Source organism: Berghia stephanieae, chromosome 1 (genome assembly GCF_034508935.2).
Source record: "Berghia stephanieae isolate SIO BIC M18660-M18661 chromosome 1, UCSD_Bste_1.3, whole genome shotgun sequence".
In the NCBI taxonomy this organism is placed as follows: domain Eukaryota; kingdom Metazoa; phylum Mollusca; class Gastropoda; order Nudibranchia; family Aeolidiidae; genus Berghia; species Berghia stephanieae.
Window position 1 is genome coordinate 112400111 of NC_088360.1, and position 26259 is coordinate 112426369.

Sequence of the window (26259 nt, forward strand, 5' to 3'; positions counted from 1 at the left end):
CAAAAACAAGATGAAATAACTCTTAACCTCCATATGAGACACACCTTTGTATTTATTTATATTTTGAGGATATCTCCCAAGCCTATATTTATTTTCATATTGTAAAAGTCATATTCTCTTCATAGGGTTTGCAAATTTTAAAAAAAGTCTCCATTTCCCTTTTAAATTTATTTTTCAACTATGATTGTAAAATGGATGACGACCAAAGAGGAAAGAAGAAGGTAAAATTGACAAAATTCTCAATCTCAAATCTTGAGTAACGAAGCTCTCTCTCTCAACAATCTCCTTTCTCAGCAGTTTTCTTTTGTTTGTATTGTGTTTTTTCCCCTTTCTTTTAAGGTTTATTCCAGTATAGAAGAAAAGTCTAGTACTCATTCAGAATCAAAATTAGAGTTAATGTTTAAGTTTAAGTAATAATAGTAAGGAGTTTAAAAATTGGGTTTGGGGCACTATTTAGGGGTTGATGTCCCAGAGTCAATTCGAGTTGTAAGACCAATCTAAAACACCACTCTATAAGTATCAACTTTATTTAATTTTGTTGTTGTTTTAAAAAAAATATAAATGACTCTAATTATTTCTTTTTAAAGCATTTCTTTGGAATGAAACCCCGCAGTGATTTATCTTCATCACGCAATTCTCATCGTGACAGCAGCAATGTGATCCATGCCACAGCCTATGACAAGAGAAGAATGTTAAACAACTATGAACTTCAGCCACCGGATTATCTCATCAAACCTCAGTACTTGATTGAGGATCATGTGGAAAAAGCTGTTTTGGTTTGTTTTCTCTATAATCCTATTTTTATATCAGTGAAATGTTCTGATTAGTAACGCTTTTTTGTTTATGAGTGATAAAGAAAAGAAAATAAGAGTCCTACATAGTCACAAATAGCCAGCAATATGATTTATAAGGCTCTAATTTAGATTTGCACACAAATAGATACAGTAGAGCAAAGATAAAATGGACAAGTCCAGACAGAAGAAAAAGTTTGTGATATAAATAAATAAATAAATTTGAAGATTTATATGTGCATTTCCACATATCTACCATGCTCAATGTGATTCACAGTGTCTCATTTATTCCCCTAACAGGCTGTATGGAACCTTATTTCCATTTCATACAGTACCAGTCACTTGTTGGCATCCTTTTTGTACTCACACTCTTACAATATCCGTCACTGCCTATAGCCAGGTGCTCATTCACACCAGAGTTGAGTTACCCAAGGACACAACATCAGGATTTGAATTTTCCACGATTATTGTCACTCATTCAGCCACTGACTGCGCTTAACATAGCTTGAATTTTGTAACGATTAGAGACATCGTACTGCAGAGCCACCAAGTCACACATATCAGATGGTTTTATTTTCGTCAATCTTTTTCTTAATTTTTCTGTCTTCCTACTACCCCTATTTCACTTTAGTGTGTGACTTGTCATGCCAAATGCCTTTCTTCTCTTCCCAATACAGGCATGTACCAAAATATTTGTGAGATTGTGTCCATTATACCATTACAAATCTCATGAGCCACAATGTCTTGGGCAAGTCTTGTTAAAATTTATGTATTGTGCAATAAAAAGAAAAAAGAAGTGAGCACAAACATGGGTCCATTAATTCCCTCAATTGATTATGAGCATTTTCATTATACAAGTGTTTTCTACTGTATACAGTCTATTCTTAATAGAGACAATACAGCAATTTTGTACCTAATTGATATCTTCCATGCGCTTTACAGTGTATAAAACTTGACATTCTTATATTACATGACAATCATCATTCTGTGAAAATTGTCTGGTTCCCAGAGGTTTTTAAAATTTGCAACTGAAAATTTAACAAAATGAGCAACAAAGTTCATAGAATTCTGACTTTAACAAATTTTAAAGATTGGCTTTGGCTTTCAAATAAATGCTTGATACTCTTAAAACTTTTAACCTCAAGACAAAATTTCTTTCACGTCACAATTTCTTCCATTATATATTTGTTTATTGGGTCATAACTAGGCCTGACCATTGTTTTTCATAAAAGAATGGTAAATCGATACAGTTTAGGTTTCACTACTGTCTTGGTAGTCAAAATGGTAAAATATGTTATTGGGTTAAATAAAGTAAGTCGAACCACGTGTTAGGGGTAAAGCGATTGACTTTTATGTTGAAAATATACTTACTACTTTTCATATTCTTATAGTATACTTTAGCTTGACTCCCACGCATAGATTCACAATTCACATGTGCTCATGACTAAATTGTTAATTAGAAGAATGAATGATTTACAAGTCATACTTATTGACTTCAAATATTTTGCTTTACATCAATCTTGAGGTTCTTGGAGAATGGCACATTTTTAGGAAGATGGTACATTAAAGAAAGATTTCCTTGCAATCCTTTACCAATTTACAATTGAGTCTTGAGGCAAATTACTACGTTAATTGATACACTACAAGATGACCTATGACATATTTGTCCTGTTTGCTTTAGAGTTTTTAAAGAAGCAGAAACAAGTAAATGTTAATAATAGTTTGTTTTTTTAAAAAGTGTTATGAATACCTTTTTGCATTTACTTATAATTTTCTCCCCTTCTTATAGTTTGCTGGAGAGATTGATGGAGTGTCGCCACATACAGATATCACAAATAGGACTGATGTACTCAGGATAATTGACAAAGGAAAGGTAAATACGTTGAGTCATTTATTTTCCACGTACATTTATGACTGAATCAGATGTGTCATTATTTTTTATTAATGTGATACCCTCTATTGTATCTTTGATGATTAACAAAATGAAGCTAGACAATTGATTATGTGTCTACTGAGGTGGAGCAGAGGGAAAGACTTTTAACTCTTACAGTTACAGATCATTCTAACTCTCCTTTCAGAAACAAGAAATGATTCCTGGGGAGGTTTCAGTTGAAAGTCATCATGCCATTCTTAGTTTAAGTGTCTTCAACATCAAAATCAGCAGATATAATACAACAGAGGTAAGTTTACATGTTCTATGGTGCTTCCGGTAATTATTACATTTGATTTGATGCAGAATGTGATTCTTAATTTAGAACTTATGAGATTTAGTCAATTTTTTTTTTTTATTTTCATATGTCATCTATCTATGTAAAATGGCAAAGGGATGCTTTAACTTAAACTTTGTAAATTGGGTGTTTTAGTGAAGGAAATATGATTGAAAATTTTGTTTGGTCTATTCCAGGAGACTCTACTGCGGATTCCCATGCATGAGATTGCAGCAATTTGTTACATCAAGGATGATCAGCAGCACATTCTGGCCATCAAATTCGGTAAGATATCAAAGCTGAAGACAGACATTAAGTAAAGTGTAGGTCATTTATACTTTACCTTACTGGAGTTCTGCCTCTTTATAGAGGTTGGATGCCATGGATCGCTATTCTCGCTCACAGACTAATGTTTCACATTCATATTTATTTTATTTTCAGTTGTTGCCTCCACTTTTCCTATCCATGATTAAGGTAGTTTATATAGGAAGTAGATCACATGCACCAATTATTCAGTAACATACTTCTAATGCCATTATAAGAGAATCCATGACAAATTGCCTCATTATCTCATTCAGCTGTTACAATTATTTTAGATCATAGATTGTATCTTTGATTTTTGATAGTGTCTTTGCTGTGAGAAAAACTAATTATTATTGCTCTTGTGGCACCTATTTAAAAAATTCCCCTGCTCATTTGAGTTGAAGTGTAATTTATGTTTGACGTTAGTGAGGTGCTGTGTCTGTGTTGCAGTCCTGCTGGTGTTTACATTCACGCAATGCTGGTCTTATTTTTTAGACAAGTTTCCAAAGCTATTTTATTCAAAGGCAAAAATGTGATATTATCTTCCTCCGTGTATTGACAACAGAATTAAAATTCTCACATTTTTTCACCCGTAACCATTTCCTGACTGTAAAATTTAGTTTGTAATAATATTGGTATTCATCACTCAAATTTAAATAATCCTCTTGGTAATGCCTAAGTGACGGGTCATTGGGAAGCAAAAACATTGGCATTACGCATCAGGAAGTTTACAATTTCATCATTGTGATCTACTGTCTCAATCAGTATTGTGTTTGTGTGAAACACATGTTGATAGTGAATGTATTGCTGAAATAAGAGGGAAATTGGAATTTTATTCTGATTTTGCTCAATAACACACATAATCAGTGACTGCAAATTCAATTTTCAGCATCTAAATTACCTCGACATAATATTGTTTTGAGGTGGTGGGTCCTAATTTCCATGTAATATCTCCCCTGAGCCTGACCTTTTGATGTAGGACTTTTATGTCCTAGATTCCTTAAATAATTTTTTTTTGGGCGGGGGGGGGGGGGGTGTATATTATCTTTACAAATCTACAGACATAGTGGATTAACCACATAATGTGTTGATGATTTTCATGCATTTATAGGTAAAGTTTTCCTATATTTTACAATATTATGTTTTGGCATTCGTGCAAATACAAAACTTACTTTTGTCCTGAAATGATTGCTTAGACATGGTCTAACTATGACTATGTGATCAGGAAAATTGTGGTCTGGAAGAATCAAACTTGGAGAGCGTCCATCAAAGTGGGGAAAAAAATCATGTATACAAGTGAAATGATATAAAAGACCAGGCATTTAGGTAGATTGCCTAGAAAAAAAAATATCTTATGAGAAAGGGGCATTCAGGCAGCAGACACTTTTTGAAACTTTTGAAAAATGTTTAATGCTTTGTTACACGTCTTTGATAATAATAGAGATAAACATAATATATATAGAGCGTTTCCACAATTTGAATGCTAAATTCCATGACGAACTGAATTCCATTTCATGCCGTACAAGTCGCCTTACCTTTATGTAGCCCTTTTACAATAGCTATCACTGCTTACAGAATTGAGTTGGGTTATGTATAGTGTCTTATCCTGGGGTGAGAGTTTTTTGCAATCATGGTCACCCACCTGTATTTGAATATACTTTACTCCTCTTGACTTTTTGAAAAAAAAAAAGATTTGACACCATATTCCCTTCCCCGCCCTACCCAACCTCTGATACCATGTCTGAGAATTTGTAATTGAAATATCACTGAGAAAATTGTAATCTTTTTATTTATTGCAGGAACTCCAGAGTTTTGCAAGCTAGCAGTTTTATATTGTGAAAATAAGGTAGACCCATTTCTCGTGTTAGCATTCAAGCACTTTGAATTAGTTTATTTGTTTCAAAGTTTTTGAGATACTTTCTAAGCAAATGTTACAGTTTTGAATACTTTTAATATTAATGACCTATGCAAGACAAAAAAATTATCTATTCCTCCAATTTTTTAAAATTACCATCAAGTTATGACAGAGATCAAATTTTAGATTTTCCTCTTCCAAATGTGATTTTTTAGAGTGCTTAGATATTTTAAAAAAAAAACAAGCATTTGATTTTGGAAAAAACATGTTTAAAGGTTTCTTTCAGACAATTGATCTGCGCTATAATTTATTTTTAAATTTAAAATCAAGATTTACATATTGTAATGGTGGACCATTTTGTTAATGGATGGGTTTGTTCCTTTGTTTCTTTTATTTCTAGTCATTAAGGTACTTGCATCTCTTGCAGTTTGTTGACTAATCTCTTCTGCTTATTTTACGCCAAAAATCTTTAGAGAAATGAATCTTACGATTGTCTTTATTTTATTTCCAATAACCATTAGGCATCAGCTGAAGAGATATGTGCCCTAGTGGGTCAGTGCTTTCATCATGTATATACAGAGGCCACTGTGTACTTATTGGAAAGACAAATCAAACATTTGGATATTGCTGGCAGCACCTCCACTGGCACTGGTGGGTAGTGAAACTTAACATCAATCAATCGTCACTTATCTCAACACAAGATGAAAATATTGATTGATAATATAAAATAAGCTTAGACTGAATATCACAGGCACTTATTGTCTAGAAATAATTTGTATGGAGAATCGGTTCTTGGTCCTCTGCTTTATTGGCGTCAAATCTTAAATATATATTTATTTACAGATAAGCAAGCTTTATATACATTTTATAAAAGTCAGTATTTGCTAAATGAGGACTTCAGAACATAAGAGATATTGAACATTTTATTCTAATTTTTAAATTCTGTCTGATCACTGTCTGCCCTTTTAAACGCCAATAGCATTCAATATTTTGTGTCAAATTTGTGTGTCAGTATAATTTTTTAAATACAGTAAAATTACTTTAAACCGAAAGAAGCTAAACCAAAAAATACCTTAAACCGCAAAGAATTTAATAAATTGTACTAGTTTCTTCATTATCTTTGTACTAATTCTTACGCTGAACCGAAATACTTCTAAGCAGGACTTTCTTTAAACCGAAACAACTTGAGAGCACCTTCCCTTTTCTCTTTCTATTTTTTTTCAAAAATTCGGGAAGATGGCCACATGTAATAATGCCCGGCGATAATAAACAAAGAGCGTAAGTACCTATAAGATGAAGGTGTGTGGTGGGGTGGGGGTAGGCAAACACTTCATTCACTGAACTTGGGCTTGGCCAACACCACAATCGCACAGATTGGAAAAGGAAGACAACGGGTGACTGGCAGGCGAAAAATGAGGAAAGAGGGGGAGTTGGGGTTTAGAATCACGCAAGCGAGATGTTCTATGTAATAAGGCCTTTGAACCTAATGGCTTTTCAACAAAATAGGGGTGTGTAGTAGACAGCTTAGCATTGACACGCCTTTTCATTTCCATTTCACTTCACCTCTGAGTAGTTGCGCATCATTCATTATCAATTATCGCACAAGAACTTTCGATCTTATTTTAGCTTGACATTTTACTAAAAGTAAAAGAAAGCACTGTGCTTACACATGTTGGAGTTTAAAATCAAAATACTATGTGAAGTTGATGATAAAAAAGTTGAGCAAGAAGGAGATATGTAAAAAACACAGCATCCCGAACTCAACTCTTTCAACAATTTTGATTGGAAAACGAAAACCCCCAAAAATATTTTTAAATCACACCCCAAAAAAAAATTTTGTTTAAAAAAAAAAAAAAAAAAAAAAGGTTATAAAGACGGCATTTATTCAATAACTCCATTTAAGGCGAAACCCATGATATGATTAAATGAGCAAATTCCTTAAATAGTTACTACCCTTGAAAAACATCGCAAAACGGGAACTTGCTTTAAACCAAAATGTCTTTAAACTGAAATGGTATAGAAGGTCCCCAAAATTTCGGTTTAAAGTAATTCTACTGTACATACAAAAATACATTACATTATATATTTATTTATTCCTTTTCCACTGTTTAAAAAAAAAATATATAAAAATAAAGTGAGCTTTTATATAGTGCAATATCCACTAAAAGTGCTCAAAGCCCTTTACAAAGGGTCCCTGACCAACACATGACTTGCAGTACGAGACATGATGCTTGTTAGGCGATATTACAATTTTTTTCAACTGAGACAACGCTGTTAATCTCCAAGTACCTATTTTACACCCAAGTAAGGTGAGAGAATGTGAATAAAGATCCTTTTCCAAGGACTCAACTATGCGCTGACCAAGGCTCGAACCCAGGACTTTCCTATCCGAAAGCAAGTGTCATACCACAAGACCCCATAGCAGCACATGTTTAAGTTTGCTTTATTACTAATAAATAAATGTTTTATCACTAAGAATAAGTCATCAAATTCTGGGTTCTTTTTTCTTTTTCTTTTTTTCGATCACCCACTAATGTCTTTAAAATTCATACATCAGTATACAATTCCAATTTAGAGGATATGAAATCAATTTGTTTTTTCCACCAACATGAGCAGATACCTTATTCTAATTCTTTTTCTTTTTTCTTTATTTTTGGTCCGGAAATGAGCTCTCCTAGAAAACTGTTAATTACAAAATATGAAATACACCAAAAATATGAGTTTGTGCTTTTTCAGTTATGAAATTTGCTGTTATTCAAGGTTAGATCCTATATTAGTTGTGATTATAAATATTTTTTTTTAATCTTAAAAAAAAAAATATTCATTAATATATTCATATCCTCATTGTTTCTCATCGAGATATTTAGTATCAGTATCAGTATTCACACATGGACATGCTTCTTTGTGTAATCCGTGGCAATAATGACACTTTACAAGACCAACTGATACAGTTTCAAATAGATTATTTCATCATACTTGTTTTGTATGTTCTCTTTTCTTCTCACATAAGTGGATTTTAGGATTTATTTGTAGAATTATTACAATAGGTGTTGTTGATTTGTTTTGTTTCAGTATCAACAATCGTAAACAAATTGAGGGGAGGAATGCATTCATTGTAAGTATTCATGTCAGAATATGTATTTATCAGAGAGACATGGCCAACTGGAATATTATTATTATTATTATATTATTATTATTATTATTATTATTATTATTATTATTATTATTATTATTATTATTATTATTATTATTATTATTATTATTATTATTATTTGTTGTTGTTGTTGTTGTTGTTGTTATTATTATTATTATTGTCATTATTATTATTTTTAATAATGATATATTATTATTATTATTATTATTATTATTATTATTATTATTATTATTATTATTATTATTATTTGTTGTTGTTGTTGTTGTTGTTGTTGTTGTTGTTGTTGTTGTTGTTGTTGTTGTTGTTGTTGTTGTTGTTGTTGTTGTTGTTGTTGTTGTTGTTGTTATTATTATTATTTTAGGGATTATTGTGCTATTTCATTTCTTTCTTTTCTATCATCAGCGACACAGATTCACGTCTGTCTCGTGTTCCTAGTGACTCAGAGAGTGGTCGAAACAGTGACAGTGTTACTGGTGAAGAACTCCTCAAGGATTACATGACAAAAGTTTGTAAATTTATAACTATTACTATATACTTTATTTTAGAACAGTAATTTTATTGCAAATATTGCATAAACGTATTGTACAAGATATGAAACTGTTTGCTAAAACTGAAAGTGTATATATGATATTGACAGCGTCTGTCGTAAACCATTCAACTCCAAGAATACCAGACTTTCTCAGTTAAGGCCAAGTCCACACTTGAACAAGTGACTCATAGTGTCTATAATTAATGGGTTAAAGTATCCACTGAAAAGCATTTATTTTGATATGAGATTAAATTTATTTATGTCCATTGGACTGTTATATCGTCAAAAAAAAAATATTTTTTACTCTGCTGCATTGTTGGGTTTTACCCAGTTGACTGTTTTGAGACTGATGCCATATTTTAGTACAGACAGAAAATAAGGCAAGAAAAAGAATCATCTCAGAGTTCCTCGACTGGAGATAAAAATTCAAATCTTTTGATTGCTGGACAGACATACTACTATTACACTAGAGGCATATGCAGTTGGAATTCATCTCAGGTTTTGGACCATGACATTGATAGTCTTTATCTTGCTACCCCTTTTGGTATGACACTTATTTATCTCAAATACTTTCCAGCAAAGTAAATTTAGGTGGACAAAATATAAAACGTTTTCACTTGATAAGGGTATAAACCATATTCGTATGCTTGTTAGATTTGTGCTTTAATAATTGAGCTACTCTGTTCTCACTTTAAAAAAACATCCATAATATATTGTGTTTATTGTGTAGTAACAACTTATACTCGGTTTATTTTCTTCTTCTTCTTCTTCTTCTTCTTCTTTTCTTTTTCTTCTTCTTCTTCTTCTTCTTCTTCTTCTTCTTCTTCTTCTTCTTCTTCTTCTTCTTCTTCTTCTTCTTCTTCTTCTTCTTCTTCTTCTTTTCCTCTCTCTCTGTATCTACCTATCTCTATGCCTGTTTATCTCTCTCTCTCTCTATTTTTTTTATTTTTCAATTTATCATTTTTATTTTCGATTAAGGGAAGAAAGTTTCCATCAACATAATTGATGTAATTGTAATTTCTGTACTCTTCAAGTTGATGACCAAACTAGAGGCAGAAGAGCTTCGTAGATTTGCGCAGTATCTTCAAGACTGGAAGTGTGACAACAATTTTGTGGAGTTTTGTGATAAGGTCTTGAATCTCTTGGGGCAAAATAGAAAACAGCTTTTGTCAGGTAATTCTCTCTCTCTCTCTCTCTCTCTCTCTCTCTCTCTCTCTCTCTCTCTCTCTCTCTTTCTCCCTCTCCCTCTCTCTCTCTTTCTCTCTCTTTCATTCTCTCTTTCTCTCTCTCTCTTTCTCTCTCACACACTCTCTTTCTTACTTTCTCTCTCCTCTCTTTCTCTCTCTCACTCTCTCTCTCTCTCTCCGTCTCTCTCTCTCTCTCTCTCTCTCTCTCTCTCTCTCTCTCTCTCTCTCTCTCTCTCTCTCTCTCTCTCTCTTTCTTTGTCTCTCCGTTTCTTTCATTCTTTTCTTCTTTAAAAAAAAAAATATCACTTGCTCTAATCGACTTGTTTTTCTTTCTTTCTTTCTTTTCCCCTGTCATCACTCACAGATTCTTCTTTATTTTCTCAGATTGCAGAAAAAAATTCAAGGATTCTATATTCTTATATTATTTCTTTTGTAACAGTTTTACAATTAAAATAAAAATAATTTTAATTTCCACCTGTCAGAAATGCTGCCTTTCATTCCTGTGGATAATTATCAGTACTTTGAAGAGTTTTTACGGAGAAATGGTATCATTCCACTGGAAAACACAAGTACCATGTCCAGTTCTAGGACTAACTTGCGGGCGGGGTATGTATATGTATATGTATATAAACTAGATATAAACCTGGAATGTCCACATCATATAATTTCATTTAATTTACATTCACCTGGGGGTCAGAATAGCTCATTTGGTAGAGCATGCGCTTCACATGCAAAGGGGCTGAGGTCAATCCCAGGTGCAATAGAGATTTTCTTCTGACCCCCCTATTCACCCAGCTGTGATTGGGTAGTTGGGTCTGTTAGATCTAGCGGAAAGTACTTTGTGATAGACAAATGTCCTATCCAAAGGGTAGCAAGAAATGGTTATTGTCGATTTCATGCTATAGAAACCAGAATAAACTCTGGTTCCTTGGGCTTTATGGCTCTGAAGGATTACTTTTTTTTTATAACATTCACCACTGGGGTCCTGATGGCTCAGTTGGAATAGCGCTATCCTCACAAGCAATAGGACTGGTATCTATCCTGGGTGCAGTCAAGCTTTTTTCTGTCAATCCAACAGTAATTGGGTAAATGGATCTGTTAGATCTGGCAGGTTCAACCATTTGGTGAGGGAGGGATAATGGTTTGAGGAGGAAGGAGGAGGAGATCTTGTTTTCTGTGCAACTGTCCATGAACAGTACTTGAATGAGGTTTTGCGTGCCCATTTGGTACTAACAATGAGGCGACATGAGGAATAACATGACCATGAAATACCCCATGTAGCAGTCATTTTTGTGATTTTTAAAAATGAGCAGACCTTCAAAGTTCTACTGTGGCCTGCGAGATTGCCCGATCTTTCTCCTATCAAACACGTATGGGATGTCATTGGTCGCAAGGTCAGGGGAAAAAATGTCCAGAACATTTTATCACTCATGCAGGCTGTGATAGAGGATTGGAACTGTAACACCCAAGAACAAATCCAACTTGACTTTTAATCAATGAAAAGACAAGTCAGACACGCAATTAATGGCAGGGTGGACACACTTGATATTGAAATTTCTGCGATAATGCGTCGTAATCATTCTATGTACATTTTCACCTAGATTTTTTTCATACATTAATATGATCAATTTCTATAATGTCACACATCATTGAAAAGTGGTGCAGTTATTTTGCTGTTCAGTATATATGGGACCAGTGTTAGATTTTTTTGGGTGATTGTTATTTTATGCATATTTATTTACTTTCTCAAATACACCTTTTGTATTCCTTTGTAGTCGTCGATCATTGGGTGATGTGTCTACCACTAGTAGTGTAAGCAACAATGTGACAACCAGTGGAGAAGCTCTGGACCACTTGCTGGATTATACTAACTTACAGTACAATAGTGTGGACATTGATATGGATCCTCACAAGTATGTACCCAGTGAGGACTACTGATGGGCCTTATGGAGAACTACTGATGTGGCCTTAGGGAACCTTTGCCTTCATAAATATCTACTTAAGTCAAATGCGGACATCATGACACTGGTTGTGCTGTGATCTTTATACACAAACAATCTATAGGGACTTTTGACGTATCCTCTTTGTTCTTTTCATATTCGTACTCCTCATGTGGTCTATGGATTATATTAAAAATGCAAGCTCTATGACGCGTCCATGAGCTTTATATCTGAAACATAGAACTTGTGAAAATGACGACTTAATTCAATTTGAACAGGACCAACAAGTAGGTTTATTAATTCAGCTGGCCCGTATGTGAATGTGTTGTTAGTTTATAATGAAACCAAACAAAAAAATACTGATTTATCTTTCCTGTATTTTCAACCTTCCGATATTATTTGTTGCTTCTCTGTAGCTATGTGACTTTTTTTCAGAATAGGGCCATTTGGTTTTATACAGGTCAGTTCATGGGTCTTTGCTGAGTGGAAACAGCCAGATAAATGTTTCTTTTATGGGACATGATAGTTTGTCCCCTATGATTCATCTGCCCATCATTGTAAATGTTGATTGTTCATATGCAACCTATAAAAATTCAAATATATCATTTCGAGAACCTGTTGATGAGTGGGCCTTAGTGATCTCAGACTAGACTCATGGGTGGATTGCTCTATGTTCTTTTCCATTCTGGATTTGAAGTAATCCCCTTTTCATGGAATCTTTTTAGCTGGATCTAAAATCTTTCAACCATTCCATCATCTCCCTTATTCTGGTGCTGATATTACTTACTCGTGTCTTAACAAGCCAAAACCAAGCATGTTGGCCTTCTGCTATAAGTTTTGGATGTTAGTTTTCACGGTTCAACTTACTTTCTTGGTCACTTATGAGTTTTCTCGGTTCAACTTACTTTCTTGGTCACTTATGTATAATATGGAGTCTAAGTATGAGAGAGAAAAAGAATATAATTTAGCACACCAGCAACAAATGTGCATGACATCTATGTTACAAATAAGAGTTTTGTATTCCTTGCAGACAAATTAGCATTATTTTTGCAATATAAAAGAGAGTCATTTTATTTTATTTAAACATTTTTTTTAAAAAAATCTTTCTTCCATGAGCACAATTGGTGTGTCCTTTTTTTCTGTTTAACCACCAACTATAATTTAAAAATTATACGAGTCTTACCTTGAGAAGATGATGTATGATGATAATTATTCCGTCTCTTAATGCTGAAGGAGTCAATTGGAGGAAGCGCTGCGTCACGTGATCACTATTTAACTCCGAAAAAGCTGCCCACAACAAGTGTGTAGTAATGATAATACACAACTAAAATAAGTACTCTATGAACTTATCCCGCGATAGATTACACACGTGTAATATATAGTACAATTTCACCGAAAAACAACAATAATACTCAATATAGAATTATAATTATATTAATAGTAAGGGCAAGGGAGGGAAGGGCAATTGACTCCTTCAGCATTAAGAGACGGAATAATTATCATCATATATCGTCTTCCCAAGGTAAGACTCTTATAATTTTAAAATTATTCAGTCTACTTTAATGCTGATAGGAGCCACTTGGAGATTTCAAAGCAGGGCAGGTTTTGAGGATAGTACTGAATTTGCAAAAGATTCCGAATGAGATTCAATGGGCTTTTTATCATCATTGCCTTTTTCACCCTGGGTCAGGGTATAAGCCACAGACAAACAGTTTCCATCCTTCTCTATCCTGAGCCAACTTTTTTATCTCATTCCAGGTCTTACCACTTCTCTGTATATCAGCTTCTTTAATTCTTCTCCATGTTCCTCGTGGCCTTCCCCTTGATCTTCTGCCCTGAGGGTTCCAGTCCAATACTTTCTTTGTTATAGTTGAGTCATTCTTTCTAAGCGTGTGTCCAATCCACCTCCATCGTCTTCTTCCTATATCCTCTCCCACTGGTTTCTGCTGTGTTCTTTTCCATACTTCTTCATTTTTTATTCTATCCATCCATTTTATTCTGAGTAGCTTACGCATGCACCTGTTTACGAAAATCTGTACCCTCCTTATACATGCCTGTGATGCGTTCCAAGTTTCACATCCATACAGTAGGACAGACTTCACGTTTGAGTTGAAAAGTCTTAGCTTTAGTTGAAGGGAGATATCTTTAGTTCTCCAAACTCTGTTCAAAGATGTGAATGCAGCCTGTGCCTTTCCTATTCGTGCTTTCACCTCTGCTTCCGTGCCTCCATCCTTGTCAATTATACTTCCGAGGTAGCAGAAAGTGTCTATATCTTCGAGTTCCTGATCTTTTACTTTGATCTGCTCCCTTTGACGCGTACCTATCCTCAAGACCTTTGACTTTGCAGGGTGAATTCTTAGACCAATTGATTCCGAGAGGCTGTTTATAATTGTGGTTTTTGCTTGCATCTGGTCCTGGGTGTGGGACAAAAGAGCCAGATCATCTGCAAAATCCAGATCATCCAACTGTGTCCAGGGGGTCCACTGTATCCCATTTCTTCTCCCTTTGGAGGTTTCCTTCATTAGCCAATCAATGGCAAGGATGAACAGGAATGGAGAGAGCAAGCATCCCTGCTTGACACCAGTCTTAATTTCAAAGCTGTCAGTAAGCTGATCTTCATGTACAACCCTGCAACTTGATCCTTCATACATTTCCTTAATGAGGTTTACTATCTTTTCAGGGAGTCCATAATGTGCCAGAATTTTCCACAATGTTGCTCTGTCAATACTGTCGAAAGCCTTCTCGTAATCCAAGAAGTTGACAATAAGAGGAGAGTTCCATTCTATAGACTGTTCCACTATGACTCGCAGAGAGGCAATCTGGTCGGTGGTTGAACGGTTTTTCCGAAAACCTGCCTGTTCGTCCCGCAGTTTAGCATCTGTTGCATTCTTAATTCTCTCTAAAATAATACGGTTGAAAACCTTTCCTGGGATAGAAAGAAGAGTGATGCCTCGATAATTATTACAATTACTGAGGTCCCCTTTCTTTGGAAGCTTGATAAGATGTCCTTCCTTCCAATCCTTTGGGAATATCCCGTCGTTCCAGATTCTCTCAAATAGTGGGTGCAGGGCCTCAGCATTTCTTTCCGCATCAACTTTTAGAGCCTCCGGTGGAATCTGGTCTGGTCCAGCAGCTTTCCCCCTTTTCATCTTGTTAATGGCACCCACAATCTCTGCTATCGATGGTGGATCACAGCTAATTGGTATCTCATTCCTTGCAGGCAAAATTTCTGGCTGGTTGTCTGGTGGTGGTCTGTTCAGAAGGCAGTTGAAATGTTCCCTCCATCGTTCACATTGAGCCTCTTTTCCAAAAATAGTTTTCCCATCTTTGTCTTTGACTGGTACCTCTGGTTTCCCATATTTTCCAGCAAGTGTCTTGGTAGTTTGATAAAGGATCCTCATGTTTCCTCCAGTCGCTGCTGCTTCTGCTTTCTCTGCAAGTCTGTTCATGAATGCTTCCTTGTCTTTCTTCACAGAATCGAATCGAGCAAAGGTAGACTCCCTTTTCCATCCTGCCGTATTAAGTACATGCCATATACCGCTCGGCTACTCTCGATTGTTTCTTTCTCTATCACTGTCTCGGAACCAAAGATGGCGTTCATTGTAATTGTAACCAAAGGGACCGAGATGGCAGGCGATAAATAGGCGTTAAACTATTGTTTAAAATTGCACAAGTTTTACAAATATATGCACTATCCAGATGAATGAATTCACAACATATAAATTTAACACAATTCCGTTTGAAAATATAGAATAATAATAATATAGAATTTAAATCAAATTGAAGTTGGTGGGCTCAAGTGATCAACGCTAAAGCAACGCTAAAAGTGATCACGTGACGCAGCGCTTCCTCCAAGTGGCTCCTATCAGCATTAATGTAGACGGAATAACTTTAGTTAATGGTTGGGGGGTTGGTTGTAATATCTTATAGGCTTATAGATGGCGGATTGACCTTTTTGTTCTTGTCCTTGTGAATTGTATAATTATTCAATATTGTTTTTGTTGTTGGCTGAGGAGGTTACTGAGTCCAAAGTGTTCTTCATTACGTTGTTTTCTTTTTGAATCTTATTCTATAAAACTATACTTTTGTTGTAATATATTTAGAAATTCAAATTGAAAGTGACAGGTTACACTTCTGTATTTATATGAAGATATCTGGAATGTCTGATCTGAGTGATATTATGAAATTCTTTTAAATCTTGCTTATCTTTATTTTTATTTTTAAATTGATTGAATGCATTCAAAGAAAGAAATACAATAAAAAGTCATTTTTCTTATATGATTTGTTTTTTAAATTGACAAATTTGATATAATGTTTTAAAATATGATTGATAAATTTTACTTTGCATGATGCATTTACGTTGTGCTCTCCCCTCATCAAAGTCAGTAGGCTGTGCATCCTCCTTGAGCATTGATCACACTACTGAGAATTTATTGCAACAGACTGCAATGGAATTTGGTTTTACTCTTTATGCAATTCGTAAAACTGCTCTGTGGTAATGATAAGGGCAATAAGTCTATTTAATCTTCCGACCTAATTCATCCTTCTGACGACTGGATTGATGTCCAATGACATTGATGGCTGGCACAAATTTTTTGTTTTTGTTTATCAGAAAATTTGGAGTGAGGTGTGCTGATAAGAGTAAAGCATTGTTGTGCTTAAATTTGGACTCTGGAAAAGCAGATGAGGAAATGCAAAGATTGAAGAATTTCAGCAGCGTAGCCGGATTTTGATTAAAGGATTCTTTTCTGAATAATTAAATTGCTCTTCACACCCTAAAACCCCCACCTCCATAGTAGGATCTTCATTGACAAAATTGCACATCATGTTGATCCCATACCCTTCTTCTATCACAGTGGACAGAAATCCAAAATACATAGGTGTCACCCTTGACAGACAGCTTAACTACAAAAAACATATTGAAAGAACAGCAAACAAAATTGCAAAAAGAAACTGCCTACTAAGAAAATTAGCGGGTACCATCTGGAGAGCAACACAGCAAGTCCTAAGAACATCAGCATTAGCACTCTGCTATAGTATCGGAGAATACTGTGCCCCCTGTTTAGACAAGAAACCCCCACACGAAAATTCTCGACATCAAACTCCGAAAATCTATGTGAATAATAACAGGATGCCTCGAATCAACACCAACCCCTTCGCTCCCAACTATAAGCACAATCGCACCACCAGAACTCAAGCGAGAAGAACCAACCCAAAAAGTAGCCCACAAACTGAAAGACCTCACCCTAATTACCCCATTAAAAACCATCATAAATGTAGCTCCCAGAACATCACGACTCAAATCCAGAAAGCCCTTCTACCACTCATAACTTTAAAACTTCGATATTGGAGAAGCCTGGAGGGAATATTGGACAAAAACCATGCCCGAGGGAGGTGGGGTAATCAAAGACCCAGTTGTATTTATGCCAGGCTTCAGGAATGGCAATTGAAAACAGTGGGTCGCCTCAAACTGACTACTGACAGGCCACAGCAGGACTGCTGCAAACATGCATTGATGGGGTCTGAGGGAGTCAGCTGACTGTCCCCACTGTCAGGGAATGCCAGAGACAGCAGACCACATAATCTTACACTGCCCTGTGATGAGAATGGCTAGAGGTTTCGAGGCTTTCATCAACTGCGGTGACGAATTTAAAGACTGGCTAGAGACTTCCAGTGTGGAGATGTAGCCATACCACTACTACTATCATAACGTTGATGTAAAAATGTTACAAACAAACCTGCAAGCATGCAATTGCAATCCAGCTGCATGCAAGTGATTGGTCTGACTATTACCAGAATAGAGATTGATTGGCTGTATTGTAGACACTGTTGTCTATTGAATGGTGAAAGAAGTAATCCTGAACAGTTGTCACCCTTCCAGAAAGAGGATGATCTGCTGGCGATTTACATTTAAAATTTTTGTCTGTCAACAGGTCACACTGAGGGATGATTCAGTTGGCTGTGATTTTTTTGACAATCGTTAAATGTTAAAAGCTTATACTATTGTCACAGTTATATCAATTTTGATTTTGTTGTTTCTTTTCTTGAATATCATAATAATTATTAACAAATATGGTTAATCCTAAGTGGCAATGGCCGCCCTGTTAACTTTTCCAACCCTTTTGCAGGGTTAAAGTTAACATATCAATAACAAAACAAATAACTTTTACTTACAAATATTTTTTAAATGGTGTAGGAAACCATTAAAAGCTCTAAGATACTTAGATGATGGATATTAAAAGTCCAAAACATGGCCATTCTTACCTCGAATTAGTTGTATAAAATCAATATATCAATGGGGCGAAGTGAATTAAATATATTTCATCTCAATGCATGTGATTATTTAAATTAATATCAGATTTTTATAAAGAAAATTGAAACCATATATTATTATTACAGTGCAACCCCTGGATAACTACATCGTCCAGGACCGGAAAATTATGTCGTTATTCAGGGGTGTCATTATTCTAAGGTTTTCAAGATGGCGGAAAAAGGGGCCATGGTGAGGCTCATGAATACACAACCCTGCAATGTGGGGACCAATGCCTGGTAGAAGACACGTCCCAACAACATTAGAATGTGCATTTCTCCCGTTTACAATGGGTATACCAGTTACGCTTTCACTCCCCAACGTGTATTGTCATTGTTTTGATCGTAACAGTGCTTGAACACTATTTAACTAAACTAAGAATAAATCAAGAAAATTAAGTGCCAATATGATAACACCACACAAGAACACAAATGCACACATCTGGTTTTGATTTTATAAATACATGAGATACTGTTGATGACTTTTTAATGCCCAAGTTTGTATTTAAGTGTACCAAAATTTAAAAGCACTTACAATTAGTAGAACTGGGTGGGGTTCCTACCTCCCATAGTGGGCAGGGAGGTACTTTCTGTGTCTTCTATCCTCTCTTATCTGTTTTTCAATTGCGTTCTGTCTTTGTCTTGGAATGAGATTGCTTGGTTTTGTCCTGACTTTGGTCGGAGTCCTTGGCTGAGAGGGAAACAGTCGAATCTATAGTTATAGTTTTGGGAGATGATATTTTTTTCCTTGTAAATCATCTCTCTGTTACTCTTTTCAATTTTACATATGATTTGTAAACATTTGAGTGTGTTCCTCTTAGTGGGATCTGTGCTTGTGTCTGGATGAGACTTTTAGGTGATCTCAAACTAAGTATTTTGATAGTGTGCTCTTGGAATGGACATCTGTTTCCTATTTGAACCAATTCCCCTTTGTCTTACCTTTCCTTATGTGCTTTAATTGTAATTCTATAACTTATTACTATCACGTTTTCTTCCTTTTTACTGGCGCTGATATGACCTTATGTGTTGCGAGCGCCATAAACAGTAATTGGGTAGATCCACAGCTAAAAAAAACATATTGCCCGAATAATATCAAATTTGGACTGATGTTTAGAAAAACAACTGATTTTCAAATGAAAAGAATAAAGTGAAAGAGGCTGTTACTGTTTTCCCGGCTATTTCACCATATTATATTAAGAGCATAAATATCCATAATTGCTCCCATTGGACATGGTACTGCCTGATATCAGTTAACCTCCACTGACCTCAGACAGTTAGCTAACAGGGAAGGTTAATGGACCCTTGAGAGTTCCATTCACTGATTAACTTCTTTTGCGCTGGTTCCATTCGAACTAGCACTCTGGGTGGGGTTCCTACCTCCCATAGTGGGCAGGGAGGTACTTATTGTGTCTTCTATCCCCCTATATCTGTTTTCCAACTTGCATTCTGTCTTTGTCTTAAAATGGGATTGCTTGGTTTTGTCCTGGCCCTGGTCGGGGTCCTAGCTGGGAGGGAAACAGTCAAATGCATAGTTATTGTATTGGAGATGATATTTTTTTCCTTGTAAATCATCTCTCTGTTATGTATTATATTTGTTATAATTTATAATGTAAGCATTTGAGTGTGTTCCTTTTAGTGGGGGCCGTGCTTGTGTCCGGATGAGACTTATTGGTGATCTCAAACTAAGTACATTGATGGTATGCTCTTGGAATCTACATCTGATCCCTATTTGTTCTCAGTTCCCCTTTGTCTTACTTTTTCTTGGATGCTTTAATTGTAATTCTAGAACTTTTTAAAATCCCATTTTCTTCCTTTTTACTGGCGCTGATATAACCTAAATGTGTTGCAAGCGCCGTAAAACCCTTAAAAACAAAAACAAAAAACAGAACTAGCACTGATTGAATGCAGTGTAGTAAACATGAGTTCTGATTGGTTGGTAACAAGGCGGTCTCACTGGGAGGGGGAAAATATTGTTTGTTTTAATTGGTTTAGAGTACAAGATGCCAATTATTGTTCATTGTTATAACGATGTCGCTAAACAGGGTTTCACTAAAATGTACAGTAGAATTTTGGGAACCTTCTAAACCATTTAGGTTTATAGACATTTTGGTTTAAAGCAAGTTCCCGTTTTGCGATGTTTTTCAAGGGTAGTAACTGTTTAAGGAATTTGCTCATTTAATGGTATCATGGGTTTCCCCTTAAATGGAGTTGTGGAATAAATGCCTGCTTCGTACCCATTTAAAAATTTTTTTTTTTTTTTTGTGTTTGTTTTAACCCTGTTTTAAAAATATTTTTGGGGGTTTTCGTTTCCATTCAAAATTGTTGAAAGAGTTGAGTTCGGGATGCCATGTTTTTTTTTACTTATCTCTGTCTTGATCAACTTATTTTTCATCAACTTCACATAGTATTTTGATTTTAAACTCCAACGTGTAAGCACAGTGATTTCTTTTAGACATCTTTTAGTAAAATGTAAAAAAATAAGATCTAAAGTTCTTGTGCGATAATTGATAATGAATGATGCGCAGCTACTCAGAGGTGAAGTGAAATGGAAATGAAAAGGCGTGTCAATGCTAAGCTGTCTACTACACACCCCTCTTTTGTTGAAAAGCCATTAGGTTCAAAGGCCTAATTACATAGAACCTCCCCCTCCCTTTTAGCCCCTCACACACACATTTAAACAAAGTGGAAAGGAAATGGCATGTCAATGGTAAGTTGTCTACCACCCCCCCCCCCCCCCCCCCACCCACACCCCTTATTGTGTTGAAAATCCAGTCAGTTCCAAAGCACCAACACACGAGCGAGAACATCTCACTTACGTGATTCTACATCCCTACTCCCTCTCTTTCCTCATTTTTCGCCTGCCAGTCACCCGTTGTCTTCCTTTTCCAGTCTGTGCGATTGCGGTGTTGGCCAAGCCCAAGTGCAGTGAGTGATTGAAGTGTTTGCCTACCCCCCCCCCCGCCCCCACCCCCACCCCTCACCCTCATCTTATACTTATGCTCTTTTTTAATATCGCCGGGCATTATTACATGTGGGCATTATTACGTGTGGCCACCTTCCCTAATTTTTGAAGAAAAACAGAGAGAGAGAGAGAGAAAGGGAAGTTGCTCTCAAGTTGTTTCGGTTTAAAGAAAGTCCTGCTTAGAAGTATTTCGGTTCATCGTAAGAATTAGTACAATGATAATGAAGAAACTAGTACAATTTATTAAATTCTTTGGGGTTTAAGGTATTTTTCGGTTTAGCTTCTTTCGGTTTAAAGTAATTTTACTGTATGTCGATACTTTGGAGTTTTTATTACTAATAACATAGGTATATCAAAAAAATTGGGACCAGAGGTCAATATCGCTATTAAGGGGTTGTTGTTATTCAGAGCCTAGGGGTGTCGTTATCCAAAGGTTGCACTGTATTATTATTATAATGCTAATTCATGACCTTATTTAAAGTAAGGTTTGTGTTATTTTATTTTGGATTTTATTCCTTGTTTTTTTTTTACTTTTTTTTTTTGTTTAATATATTTAGTGCAAATTATCTATTCTCTTCCTAGGAACTTTGCATTGAAGTTTGATTTGGTGATATGGGAAGCCATGCAAAAACCAAAACCATTGTCTCCACTCTTTTAAGGATAGGTAGAGTTTCTGTTTAACTTTTTTTTTCTGCACAATGTGTTGTAATTCCTTTCGAGCTTCTCACATTTAATGTTGTGTATTGCAAAAGCTGATTCTCAGTAAGACAAACATATCACATTGACAGGAATGATTATGGTTGTCAACCTACAAGGCACCATTTCTTAGATTTGTTAAGAATGTTACATTTTAGTGATACGATTATGTGAAGGTGTCTGGTTCACTTAAGAGATTATATTTTTAAAACAATTTTTTTTGTTGAGATTTTGTAGCACAGATGTGGATAGTGCGATAATCTAGTGTGCAAATAAATTGCATGAATAATATTACTCATGTAGCATTAACACTGTAAAGCATCTATGCACATGAAATCTTGAACAGAGAAGAAATGTTACAGTGAATGGCATAATCAGTCGGATGATGAAAAGGTTTGAACTGAGATATTGTCAAGTTTAGTTAGAATGTCAATTTTTATTCAAAATGAGTTCTTGTCAAGATTAAATCAACCCTTTTTGTACATCTTTGGGAAATATTGAAGCCTAATTTTACTACTAAATATTTTTACAGTTAGTCAAGTGGAAAAAGTATGAAATTTGAGAAAAGTTGTTGGATACCTTTCCCATACATCTGACCATAACTTCATGAAAAATCACCCGATTTTCACCTTCCGACTGTTTATGTCAAGCACTAACACAAATATCCAAAGCGGTTGTCAATTTCTACTTCTTTTTCACTTGGCCTGTCATTTCCCATAGATTTGCATTTCTAATTTTGTCTTGTCGTGTAATTTGTAGTATTCCACGATAATTATAAGGATGTATTAAATACACAGAGACCCATTATAATATAAATATTTAAATGAGAGACGAATTATTACTATATGAAACGAAAGGAAAATAGGTCAATAGCTTATCATCAAAGTAATGTAATTTTTCTTGAATTTTTTTTGTTGTTGTAATTTTATGAATGATTTATGTATGACTTAAATTACTTGTTGATCGAAATAAATTATGAAGAGTGGGACACGACAAAAGTCATAGTATTGAATATTTGTAACAAATCGTCTCAAAACGGTACAGTGCAACCCCTGGATAATGACATCCCCGGGACCGGACGGATAATTATGTCGTTTTCCAGGGATGTCGTTATTCCAGGGTTTTTAAGATGGAGGGAAAAGGGGGCATAGTGAGACCTGTGAATGCATAACAGTGCGATGCGCAGACCAGTGCCTGAAAGATAACACATCTCAATAATGTTAGAATGTGTCTTTATCCTGTTTACAAAAGGTATACTAGTTACACATTCACTCTCCAATGTGTATTATCAGTTTGATAGTAAACAGGCGCCATTAAACAAAACTAAAAATAATTTTTTAAAAGTCAAGTGCCAATATGATAATACCACACAAGAACACAAATTTTCACATGACTAGTTTTGATTTTAATTAAAATCAAATCCATATTGATGAGGTTTGAATATCAAAATTTTAATTTAAGTGCACCAAAATTTACAAACATTTAAAAATTTGAAGATCTACATCATGTGATATAAAAAAAAACATACTAAAAAAAACTAGGCATTAACCACAATAAGTAAACAACTGATTCTTCAAAAGAAATTAATAAAGTGAGAAAGACATTGTATTCCCCGCTATTCCAACATATGGCTGTAAATATCCATAATTGCCCCCCATTGGCATTGCCTGATATCAGTTAACCTCCACTGACCTCAGACAGTTAGCTAACATGGAAGGGTAATGGACCCTTGAGAGTGCTATCCACTGATAAACTTCTTTTGCTGTGGTTCCATATGAATATGTGATTCCACGCAGTGTTGTTACCACGTGTTCTAATTGGTGGGTAACAAAGCGATCTCATTGGGAGGAAAAATAGGCGTTTTTTACTCAGATTATAGAGTTTGTAACTTTGTATTTCTCAATACAAAATATTAAAACTCAAAGTTTCGTATTTATGGCTGTAGATTCAATTTTCCACTATCTTACTCATCCTGACATAATACTGCTTTGAGATGGTGGGTCATATTTAAGATAGAGAAACCAGTATTTATGTGATTTAACCATTAACAACTTATCTCATTATATTTGTTTTGTTTTTTAATGGAAGATTTTTATGTAACATAAGTGGGCAAGCAGTATTGTCTTGTTTTATAACAAAGTAAAGCGAGTGTGGTCAGTGGCCTTATTGGTGAAAATGATAGCAAAACTCCAGGCCTGCTATTATGTCTTTGTTGGGTAAACCATTTTATTCATATCACCCAACTTAAGTACCGGTAGTGTGACTGATAGTAAGCGTGTGCTACTACAAAAAGGCTGCCGAATATGTCTCAGAATGGGTGTGTTTTATTTTTTTAATTTTTAGAAGTAAAACAGTGCTTGTTTTATTCAGCGCAAAAAAGGAAGATCATACATAACACAAAAAAGACAAATTTAAAGTTCACTACCAGCTATCTTCTTGGGTTACAGTTGTCGAAAAAAATGAAAGACAAAGAAGAAACTTTACAAGTAAATACCATGTAACAGCAGTAATTTATCCCTCTGACCAGTCTCAGGTCACCCCTATCATATATACAAAGACATACAGGGCAACCGCATTTGTCGAACTACAAGCGACAGTCAGAAAAGTTTGTTGAATCCTTGTTTCGGCGAGTACATGAACACAGGTGTAAGACAAGGTACACAAATTGTGATTAAGCCTACTGATCTCAATGTTTGCACATCTAGGTTTGTTAGATTGATGTAGTTACCTATGCCTGTTCGTTGGCAAAATAGGGAATATTATTCACTGCTACACACCGCCACGCCGGACAATAGGTACACAGGATGGCATGAGGAGTGGATGTGGAGGAGGAGAAGGCACCGTAACCTTCCTTAACTTATCATCTGAGACCATAGCTATCTTACTTAAGTGTAGCTCCCAATACAATTACAATAACTTGAAAAGATGCTTATTAAGGAAAATTATTTTTCTCACAGAAAAACATACTCACTTGCATCTATTTTCCTCATAGAGGTCTCCAGTTATAACATAGGCAAAGACGGTTTTATGAATGGGACAAATGGCACAGGGAATAATAAGAGACAATAGGTGAACTGATATATAATTTTCAAGCTCAAGGGACCAAATTATGGTCCAATTCTAGAACTAGGACACAAAGCCACATATATCAGACAACTGCTATAAGGGGAAATTATAGTGAATATTGATATATCCCTGTCCCATACTCGATGACTACCAAAACGCAAGTAAAGAAACGTGTGTAAACCACATTTATTTGGTAATATATGCAAAATAACAATCAGGACCAAAAATAATTACATAATTTTTTACACGAATGTTCTATCCACATTTTGTCATTTACCATTTCTAAAAGGTGTTTCACATGGTCTATAACAAAACGCGCAATGCATTGTATTCTCTCACTGTTACAAAGTTTCACTACCACTTCAAATAGACTTCTTAGATCATGGAGGAATTGGAACATTTCACCTGACAATGGTCTCTGAGATGATCTTAAACAAGTCAGACCTTAGAAAACCCTCATTCTGTCTCTCGAGCCCAAAGAACATGGCTCACATATTTTCTTGCCAAAACATTGCCTTGAGTATCCTTTGGTGAACAGAAGTGTGAAATGCCTTCACTTTTAAATCTAAGAACCTTATGATTGATTAACTCACTCACTGCTGTGCCTTCATATTGATTTCTTGGTGTCATTGCAACCAGTGCCTGAACTGCTCCTACAGTATAATCATTTATCATTCTTTTGGTGATGCTCCGACCCTTCCTTATGTTGTTTACTAAATGACATCACTCATTTTGAATTGCTCACACCATCTGTTAATGAGATATCAGATAATGTAAAATCTAGATCAATAATTTTGAATCAAGCTGAATTGAAAAATTGTTTTGCTGTACAGATTGATTTCCATTCAACGTATTTACTTACGCAAAATGCCTAGTTTTTTAATAAATTAAAGACATAGCTAATGTAATGTTTTGTTTGTTTTTAAGGGTTTTACTGCGCTTGCAATGCTTGCAAAACATTTAGGTCATATCAGCGCCAGTAAAAAGGAAGGAATTTGCATAGTAAAAATATTCTAGATGTACAATTAAAAGCACTTGAGGAAAAAGTAAGACAAAGGGAAATGGTTCAAATAGGGAACAGATGTAGATTCCAAGAGCACACTATCAGTGTACTTAGTTTGAGATCACCTAAAAGTCATCCATACTCCAGCACAAGATCCCACTAAGAGGAATACACTCAAATGTTAAAAATAACAAAAAATAACAGTACATGATTTACAAGGGAAAAAATCTTTCTCCCAAAACTATAACTATACATTC

At 35.2% G+C, this 26259-nt stretch overlaps 1 protein-coding gene across 1 annotated transcript; it reads left to right on the forward strand.

The window, feature by feature from the left end:
- The first annotated feature begins 1 nt into the window (after position 1).
- LOC144962749 (cerebral cavernous malformations protein 2 homolog) lies at positions 2-13055 on the forward strand. Its single transcript, XM_078895971.1, has 12 exons — positions 2-221; positions 588-776; positions 2581-2664; positions 2870-2971; positions 3196-3283; positions 5101-5147; positions 5678-5807; positions 8229-8271; positions 8713-8815; positions 9874-10012; positions 10509-10632; positions 11802-13055. Exons 1-12 carry the CDS (start codon positions 192-194, stop codon positions 11962-11964), a joined length of 1242 nt encoding a protein of 413 aa, XP_078752097.1. The 5' UTR covers positions 2-191; the 3' UTR covers positions 11965-13055.
- The last annotated feature ends 13204 nt before the right edge of the window (positions 13056-26259 follow it).

Bases quoted from the DNA above. Each gene is read 5' to 3' on its own strand.
- LOC144962749 (XM_078895971.1), top strand. From the start codon at position 192: ATGGATGACGACCAAAGAGGAAAGAAGAAG. The intron at 222-587 runs GTAAAATTGACA...TTCTTTTTAAAG, and splicing joins ACCAAAGAGGAAAGAAGAAG to CATTTCTTTGGAATGAAACC. The intron at 3,284-5,100 runs GTAAGATATCAA...TATTTATTGCAG, and splicing joins CATTCTGGCCATCAAATTCG to GAACTCCAGAGTTTTGCAAG.